Raw genomic sequence first — 9,393 nt, 5'->3', positions numbered from 1 at the left:
TAGTTTCCTCTTCAGAAATTTTCTTTGCAGGTTTTTTCCTCATAATGACAGGAAAGTGAACAAAGCAATGAATATCAATACATCACATTGTATATCCTAAATAGACACAATATAAATATCACATGAAAAATGTTAGAATACATCACATGATAAAATAACAGGTAGAAAGTAGCAAATGTTGATTGTTTTTCCAAGTACTTTAGGTTATCTAATTTAATCCTCAAAATAATTAAATAAATTAGAACTACTTTTATTTTTAATTATCAGATGATGATATTGAAGTCTTCAGAGTTGGAATTACTAGTATAACATTGCATACATGGTAAGTGTTAGTCTACGCCCCATTCCTACCATATCAAATTACCTCATTCTATTTTATGACTAAAACACCAGCACTTAGTCTATTAATTCTAGGAAAATTTCCCAAAATAATTGTGGACACTCAAAATATTTCACTTTATCTTTGTTAGAAAATAGGTAACTACGCCGGATGTAAAGCATCCTAGAAGCCACATTTAGGTAGATGGAATATTGGAGTCTTTATTACACAGTTAGCAGGCTGCTGGCCACCCATTTTTACAAAGGCCTGAAGCCCCCAAACACACAAAACACGGTTAGGAAACAGTCTAGAGAGGAAAGAAAGAACAAAAATACCAACAAACCAATTCAACTCCAATGGAGAGTTGAATTGTGATGCCATGATGACTGGAGATGAGTCAGAAGACAAGACATGACCACAGTGACACATGTGGCATGACATAATGGTGGCTGGGCTGGGCCTAAATAGGGTCTCAGCAGGGGACAGGTCCACAGGTTACTAAATCTGCCAGTCCAGTGCCTGGGACTGGTAATTTCTATCAGCCAAGTGCTCACCCCTGCCTCCAGGGATCTTGGAATATCCATCACCTGGGAGTCAGATGATGATGGAGGCATTTTCCTTCCCCCGGCATGAAGACAAGATACGAGACCCTATCATCCACCATGTGGCCAATATGGCACCAGTCAGATCTGACCTCCTTATCTCATTCCCCACTTTTTTTCTTATGTACATTAAGTCATTGAAGTTTTTTCTGTAAGAGATCTGAATTTTTCCCTGGGCTGTTACCTTCTGCAATTTTTTAATTTATATATGTATATATATATATATATATATATACACACATACATATATATATATACATACATATATATATATATACATACATATATATATATAAATAATTTTTATTGTGAAAATGCAATACAGAGGGGCTACAATTACACGAGCAAGGTAATGAGTACATTTCTTATCAAGCATTGTTGCCTCCTCCTTTGGTTTTCCCCTACCATCCCTTCACTCCCATCTCCACCACTATACCCTCACCCCCGGTGCCAAAGTTGTAAAGTTTGCTTTTCAACATAGGATTTTGCACATCTCATTGTTGCAATAGGTCCACCTGTATCCCTAGTTAAACAATTTGTTTTTTTTCCTTTCCCCTCCCCAAAATATACCAACATCAAATACAGTGAAAACAGGGCTTATACTGTGGGGGAAGAGACATAAATGCAACAAAACTATCACCTTATAAATATGTTAGAAACAATAGCAAGAAAGAAAAAACTACTTGTGTCCTTATCTAGTGAAGTAAGCTGGGCCAAAGAAACATAGATCCCATTGAAGTACCCGATTTCGGGTGCCCCTCACAGACCACCAGGCTCTTTGCAAACAGCAAAGAGTCGTTTATTGAAAGCTCGAGCTTGGTCCTCTGCACACTTGGTAACCGGTGATGCTAAGAGGCCCCGAGCACAAAATTAGAACAGCTTTTATAGTATCGAACAAACAAGTTTAGGGGGTTTCCACAAAAGCAAGTCCACAAGTTCAGGGGGTTTAAGTCCACCCTGACCACACTTGCCTTTTTCTGATGGAATACTTAGGGAACTGTTCTTTTCCTTAAGGATGGGCAGGGTTGGTGGCAACCTGGGGTTTGTCTGAGAACTTTCTCTTTGGTGGTTACTCTGAGGGCAGCACAGCTCAGGAGGTTTGATCTTAAAATGGAGTTACTGTAGCTCTTCACCATGGTTTCCCTTATTTGCAATAACTAGTATATGTCTGAGACAAGCTGAAAAGATCAGATAAGATGATGTTAGGTAAAATGAACCCCTCCTGTAATTTAAGAAGTCTCCAACAGTTATGCCCTGTATCTGCTCAAAGCCCTAATTTGGGAATTTAAACTATCCCACACATTTTACAACCCACTTAGATGACTGGCACATTCTTGCCCAATTATGAAGCAGACAAACATTTAGAAAGGCATGATTACAATTTACTTTCTCATGACTTCCTGGCTCTGATCAATTTCTTTGGGGGGGGTCCAGTCGTGGGGCCTGAACTCTGGGCCTGGGTGCTGTCCCTCAGCTCTTCAGCTCAAGGCTGGTGCTCTACCATTTGAGCCACAGTGCCACTTCCCTCTTTTTTCTTTTTTCTTATGTGGTGCTGAGGAATCGAACCCAGGGCCTCATGCATGCAAGGCAAACGCTCTACCACTGAGCCACCTTCCCAGTCCTTCAATTTTTGAAAGGCCAAACAGGATCTGATACCATCTCTGCCATCTGAGCAGTGGCTTGTAACTGCCTCTGGATGTTTCATCATTGCCAGGGTCCCAGGAGTGTCTTTCTCCATGCTGGGATACACACACCTTGGCATTTTCCTTAATCACTGGACTTCAGCTGGAGAGATGAGCGATAGCGCTCAGGCCCTGAGTTCAAGGCTAGCACTCTGCCAATTTGAGCCCCCAAACAACTCTTCTGTTGACCAATTAGAGATAATCTCACAGGGACCTTTCTCTGCCCAGGCTGGATTTGAACCACAGTTCTCAGATCAACAAGTCTAAACAAAAGGCCATGTTTACTCCAATTAAAAGAAACAAAGATGGTCTTTAGAAATCGTTTTTTAAAGCATGGTCTACCTCGAACTTATTAAGGGCCGAAAGTTATATCTGACAAACTTGTAAGAATCCTTACTCCTTTGTGTGGGCCTGCTGGAACTGTTACAAAAAAAAAAACTATAAGAGCAAACTGAAATAGCAATTAAGCAATTATTTTGGTAATCCTAATTTTTCCTTTTTGCACTTTGAGAAAAATATTAACAATTTAACTTTCAAACTTTATAACCAGGAATTCATCTCCATTTTTTTGCCAGTCCTTGGGATTTAACTCATGGCATACGCATTGTCCTTGAGCTTCTTTTGGTCAAGGCTAGCACTGCTTCCTGCTTTTTCTGAATACCTGGTAGTGAGGAATTGAACTCAGGATTTGATGCATGCTAGGCAAGCACTCTACCACTAAGCCACTTTCGCAGCCCAGCCACATTCCCAGCCCATCCAATCCTAATTTCTTTTTAAGTTCAAAGAATTTTTTTTTTGTTGTTATTTTGAAAATACCATATGTAGAGGTTTCAATTACATGGGCAAGGTGATGAGTACATTTGTTGCCTCCTCCTTTCTTTCCCCTTACAATATCTTCCCACCCTCCCCATCCTCCAACCCCTCCGCCCCCGCCATGGGGGAGGGACATACAAAGCAACAAACAAATCATCTTATAAATATGTTATAAACAATAGCAAGAAAGAAAAACTATTCGAGTCCTTATCTTGGGGTTCATTTAACCTTACATCAACGTATCTGACTGTTTCTGATTGTCTCAGACATGTACTAGTTATTGAAAATAAGGGAAACCATGGGACCTATGTTTCTTTAGGCCTGGCTTACTTCATTTAATATATTTTTTTCCCAAGTCTTTCCATTTCCTAACAAATGGGACAATGTTATTCTTTCTGATAGCGGCATAGAATTCCATTATGCATATATACCACATTTTCTTGATCCATTCATTTACTGAGGATCATCTGGGTTGGTTCCATATCTTAGCTGTGGTAAATAATGCTGCAATAAACATAGTTGTGCTGGTAGCTTTAGTACGGCTTTGCTTGTGATAATTCCACTAAATGACCAAAAGTGGGATTGCTGGGTCACAGGGGAGGTCTATGTGGAGTCTATGAGGAACCCACTTTAAAAACTTGAAAAAGGAATCAAAACAGAAATTAGAAAATGGAAAAACCTCCCATGCTCCTAGATTGGAATGATCAACATCATGAAAATCGCAATACTTCCCAAGGCTATCTAAAAATTCAATGCGATACCTATCAATATTCCAACCTCATTCTTCAGGAAAATAAAAGAGGCAATCCAAAAATTCATATGGAAAAATAAAAGACCATGAATAGCAAAAGCGATCCTTAACACAAAGAACACTGCTAGAGGAATATCAATACCAAATTTCAAACTCTACTACAAAGCTGTAGAAATCAAAACAGCTTGGTACTGGCTCAAGAACAGATCTCAGGACCCATGGAATAGAATTGAAAACCAAGAAATGAACCCACATACCTATAACTTTGTAATCTTCGATAAGAGGGCTAAAAAAATAGAATGAAAGACAGCCTCTTCAGTAAATGGTGCTGGCAAAATTGGTTAACTACTTATAGAAAACTAAAGCTAGATCTTTATATATCACCCTGCATCAGAATCAGCTCCAAATGGATCAAAGACCACAGAGTCAAAGCAGACACTCTGAAAACATTACAGGATGGAATAAGAGAAACCCAGGTCTCCAAAATTTTCCTAACAGAGACCTAGAAATACGACAAATCAAAGAAAGGTTGGACAAATGGGATTGCATGAAATTGCAGAGCTTCTGCATGGCAAAGTACATAGCTAGCAAGATCAACAGAAAGCCCACGGATTGGGAGAAGATCTTCACTAGCCATACAACGGACAAGGGTCTCATATCTAAAATATACCTGGAACTCAAAAGTTAAATCACCCAACAACAAACCTTGAAGAAACAACTGCCCAAGAAATAAGTGGGCTAAAGTCTTACCAATCCTAATTTAAGCCTTTTATTAATCTCTGCTTTAACATTTTATACTTTAGTTTTCATTTGTATTTTGAAAACTCCTTTGAAATCTTGAGGATATGTACCACTATTTCCTCTTGGCTACTCATTTTAAAACAGATATACATTAAAAACTTTTGAACTCAAATGACCATTTTTTGTTAATGCAAGAATTAATCACCAGTACTGTACCAAGAAGCTAGACTTAACACCTATATGCTTTTTTATTTTTTTGGTGGGGGGTGTCTGGTTGTGGGCCTGAACTCTGGGCCTAGGTGGTGTCCCTCAGGTCTTCAGCTCAAGGCTAGAGCTGTACCACTTGAGCCACAGTGCCTCTTCTGGTTGTTTCTTTTCTGCTTATGTGGTGCTAAAGAACTGAGCCCGGGCCTCATGCATGCAAGGCAAGTGCTTTACCACTGACCCACCTTCCCAGCCCATCTATATGCCTTTTAAAAAAACATATCCAATTGCAGAGTATCAATGAAAGCAAATCATATACTAATAAATTTTCTAACCATATTTTTAAGGCTTTTTCAAAGTTAATACATCCAAGTGGCAGTTTTAGGAATACCAATCAGATCATGACATCACTCATTTTTACCATTATGTTTCCTGTGTCTGTCTGCAAGAGAAAGGGACAGGACAAAGATTGGTCATACAGCCCCTCCTAAGGAATGTGCATGCACCCAACTCTTCAGGGTTAGTTGAACTACCTTTGTGCCAGCTTGCCCTCTTCTACCATGCGTGGACTCCCCCCAGGGTCTGTCCCAACCTGCATGACTGGCTGAGCTGCACGTCTGCCTCTACATCCCTCACCTCAAAAGACAGTTCTTCTATTAGAGTCTAAGTTTTTCCCTTTTTTTTTCTTGATTCTTGAATGAAATAGTTTCAGACAGAACAGGTAAAGTTTTAGACAGAACAGGTAAAATCTTTGACAGTGTTAAATAAACCTTTATATTTAAATTTCTAATAGTATCCCCAAGTTTTAGCAGAGGGAACTAAATCCCAAACAGCCAATGCCTTTTTGTTGAGTCAGATAACTTGATTACAGTGTAAACAACCTTTGCATTTTAAAATACCGAATTTTAAAATACAGATTTTGATTTGTAAATTAAAGAATTCTTAGAAAGTTTAACTAAACTTCCTGTTTAAAACAATACAATAATCCTTTAAGATATTTGGCATACAAATCTGATGACATTCCTTACAGTTTAAACTCTTTTTTTTACAGCATGCTGATTTTCATCTTGAACATGTTCCAACATACTCATACAAAACTTAAAGTGCACAAAAATGAAAATCAGTCCAGAATCTTGATCTAAAGATTTAAGATTTGTAAAACAAAGTGCCTTTGCTGAGCTTCATTTACCCAGGGCTTGCTTGTTTAGCAATGCATTTTACCAATTGGCCTTGTGAATACCTTCAGCTGGAGGAAGGCTAGGTGGGAGTCACCTGAAACTGAACTAGCCTATCTTTTATCCAATTTTCTTTTTAGACAAGAGCATTTTACAATTTTTTAACTGTTCGGACAAGCCAAATGTCCAAACGAGGCTCAAACTGTCTATGCCCTCACCTCCGGCTGCCTCTGCAGGAAAATGCAGCCTGAAGCTTGTAAGGTCTTGCAACCTCCCATGCCCACGTCCTGACTGCTGCAACACAGACAAAACAGAGCAGGTCTATGACCAGGCCCAGACAGAGCTGGAACTTTTATTCCCCCAGAGATGTCCAAATGAACAAAAATAACAGATTCTAATAACTTGAATAATTGTCTGGGTTTTTTTTTTCAGAGAATGGTGAGCTCTGGCGTTTAGGGTACCTGACTTCGGTGACTGAGAGCCCCAAAATAACTCTCTGAACCTAGAAGAGAGGTGTTAGTTTAGAGGAGCTCTCCTGCAGCCATTTTACATTAAGGGAGGGCCAATCTACCTGGCAGAGAGTGCAGAGATGACCTTGGGTAACAGTACTCATATGCCCTGGCTTTTTCCTGAAAATAAGAAAAGGGTTCTAAAAGCATTTCCAAAAGTGATGGATAAAGAAGTTTGGTGCATTTCTACAAAAAGCAAGATATCAGTGATCTCAGAATTAGCTTAAAGAGAAGTTGTTTCTTACTTTTCCTGCTTGGGCCAAATAAGCTTTCCCCTTGGAATTTTATCAGCACCAGAGTGGAGAACTAAGTTTGACAGGAGATTCTCCACCTCATCCCAAGGTTTCTCCAACATCTGGGGTTAGGGTTGTAGACATAGGTTTAACAGGAGATTCTCCATCTCATCCCTTTCTCCATGCTTGTGGTTCTCAGACATTTAGACAGAAATGTCAACTAAAACAGACACAGATAGGTGGCCACACAAACCAAATGGTCAGACAGGCATAAGCAAACAGCAGCAGAAGGCACCTCCAACAGACAGACAGAACAAATAAGAACCCAAGTGAGGCCAGACTCCAGGTTAAGAACCCTAATCTGCCTCCACTGGGGAGAGGCGCATCCCAAACTCCTCCATGGCTGGGAGTTCTGCTGCATCCCACCTCCCCTTCTGCCCCTTCCACTATACCTGGCCAGGCTTTTCAACTTACCTCTAGAGGCTTTTGAGTTCTAAGTTCCTGCTAGGAACTTCTCTCCACAGCTGTCCCCTAGGGAGTGGCTCTTCTGACACCAGTCCAAAGTCCCTGAACTCAAGGCCCAGGGTCCTGGATCTCACTTGGGCCTACATCTATTATATCCTGGATCCAAAAGAGACTTCACGAAACCCAGATAAAAGTGCTAGGAACTTTATTATTATTATTTTTTTATCAAAAAGGCTTTCTTGAATGCTGGGGGTGGGGGGGTGGCGGGGTGGCTAGCTCGGCTTGCCCAGGATGCCGCACAGGGTGGCCACGCTGCCCAGGATGAAGCCCAGGGCCAGGGACAAGGTCTGGTCGAAGGAGCCAGGCAGCTGCTCCACGTGCTGGTTCCGGGTCAGCAGCTGGTCTCGCAGCAGGCCCAGCATGCCCACGATGTTGCCCAGGTGCGTCAGCGTCTGCAGCAGGGCAGCATTCAGCGATGGTGTGGCGGCCGATGGCAAGAGGTTGGCAGGGGCCCAGGGCGATGCGGCAGCTGCGGGAGGGAGCGCAGGGTCAGTGCTGCAGCCCACCCTCCGGCCTCTGACCCTCCGGCCCCGGCCGCCCCTTCCAGCCTCCAGCCCCAATCGCCCTCCCCCCCCCACGCCCCCCCCTTGCCCTGCCGACCCTTTCCCTCTCCCGCGGCCGCCTGCCTACCTGGCTCATCTAGGGCTGGTGCGGGCGCGGAGGGGGCGGGGTGGCGGCCATGCTGTGGGCACCCCGGCCCCGCGGGGCGGCGGCGGGCGCGCTCGTCCGGCCCATCGTCGCCCAGCAGCCCCATGAGCTCGTGGATCTGTGCGTCCAAGGGCCCGGGCGCTTGGCCAGTGGCCTTGGGCACCTTGTTCTTGAGGAACTTGTAGCAGCGAGGACATTTTGCGGGAGTGCGCAGCACCTGCCTCAGGGCTAGCGCCACCGCCCGCGGTGGGGTCCCTGGTGCGTCCTCAGCTGGCGGCAGCATCTCGCCCATGGGATCTGTCGGCGAGGGCAGCACCAGCGGTGGCGGCCGCCTGGGCCGGAGCAGCATCCCAGCGGGCCGCATGGGCTCCGGGGTTGGGGCGGTGCCCGGGGGCCTGCGGGGGCCCGGGGGGTTGCGAGGGCCTGGGGGCTGGGAGACCCTGGGCGGCTGTGGCATCTCGGCTGCCCGCACACTCTCTGCCGAGCTAGGAACTTTATTACTACCACATGGGACCACTTCCTTCCACTGGGAAAGTAGGAACAGCCTTGAGCTCAGGGTAGGATGTGTTTTTATAGGGGTAGATTAGATAGAGTTATATATACAAGCCATGCAAGGCAGGTTTGGCATATTTTTCATTGGTTACAGTTATATGACCTTTAAATTAATTTGTTCTTTATGGTAATATCATATGTAATCATTTGTAATAGGTCACTCATAGTGGGACCACTCAGCGGTGGTCTTCAATTGGTGGGCTTAAGGCCTTGTTACCAAGGCAAGCAAGCAAGGTTATAGAAGCAAAACTTGGCAGAAACATAGCCTTGACTCACAGAAGCATAGGCAAAACATAATCTTGACTTGGTCAGCATGATCAATACTATCAAAGCTATTGACACTACTTTAGAAATTATTTTTATTATAAGCTCCTAACTGCTCTTTAATGCAGCTGGTGATAAGCCTCGGTTGTCAATAGGCTTTTGCAAAGCTGCCAGTTTGGTAAAATTGAGTAAGGGTGCGATGTTCTTTTGCTTTTTTATCAAGGATGGGGAAAGGACAAAAGTTGACTACTGGTCAGCCTTTGTCTGGGGTTTTTCTTTACCAGGAGGTTTTTTCCCTTTATCAATAATTGTGTTTTGTTTTCTGATTTCACAGTTTTGTACCCATGGCTATTCTTTTCCCAGGGAAAAGGGGGT

At 43.2% G+C, this 9,393-nt stretch overlaps 1 protein-coding gene across 1 annotated transcript; it reads right to left on the bottom strand.

Moving 5' to 3' along the window:
- Positions 1-7,766: 7,766 nt before the first annotated feature.
- Positions 7,767-8,659, bottom strand: LOC138835110 (undifferentiated embryonic cell transcription factor 1-like). The gene is made up of 2 exons (XM_070033774.1): positions 8,185-8,659; positions 7,767-8,023 (listed from the first exon to the last, which is right to left on the bottom strand). The coding sequence occupies exons 1-2, from the start codon at positions 8,657-8,659 to the stop codon at positions 7,767-7,769; spliced, it is 732 nt and encodes a 243-aa protein (XP_069889875.1).
- Between the last annotated feature and the right edge of the window lie 734 nt (positions 8,660-9,393).

This window comes from Dipodomys merriami, unplaced genomic scaffold (assembly GCF_024711535.1).
Source record: "Dipodomys merriami isolate MVZ:Mamm:240054 unplaced genomic scaffold, mDipMer1.0.p SCAF_2283, whole genome shotgun sequence".
In the NCBI taxonomy this organism is placed as follows: Eukaryota; Metazoa; Chordata; class Mammalia; order Rodentia; family Heteromyidae; genus Dipodomys; species Dipodomys merriami.
The sequence above is the reverse complement of the archived record's forward strand: the minus strand, read 5'-3'. Positions and strand labels throughout refer to the sequence as shown.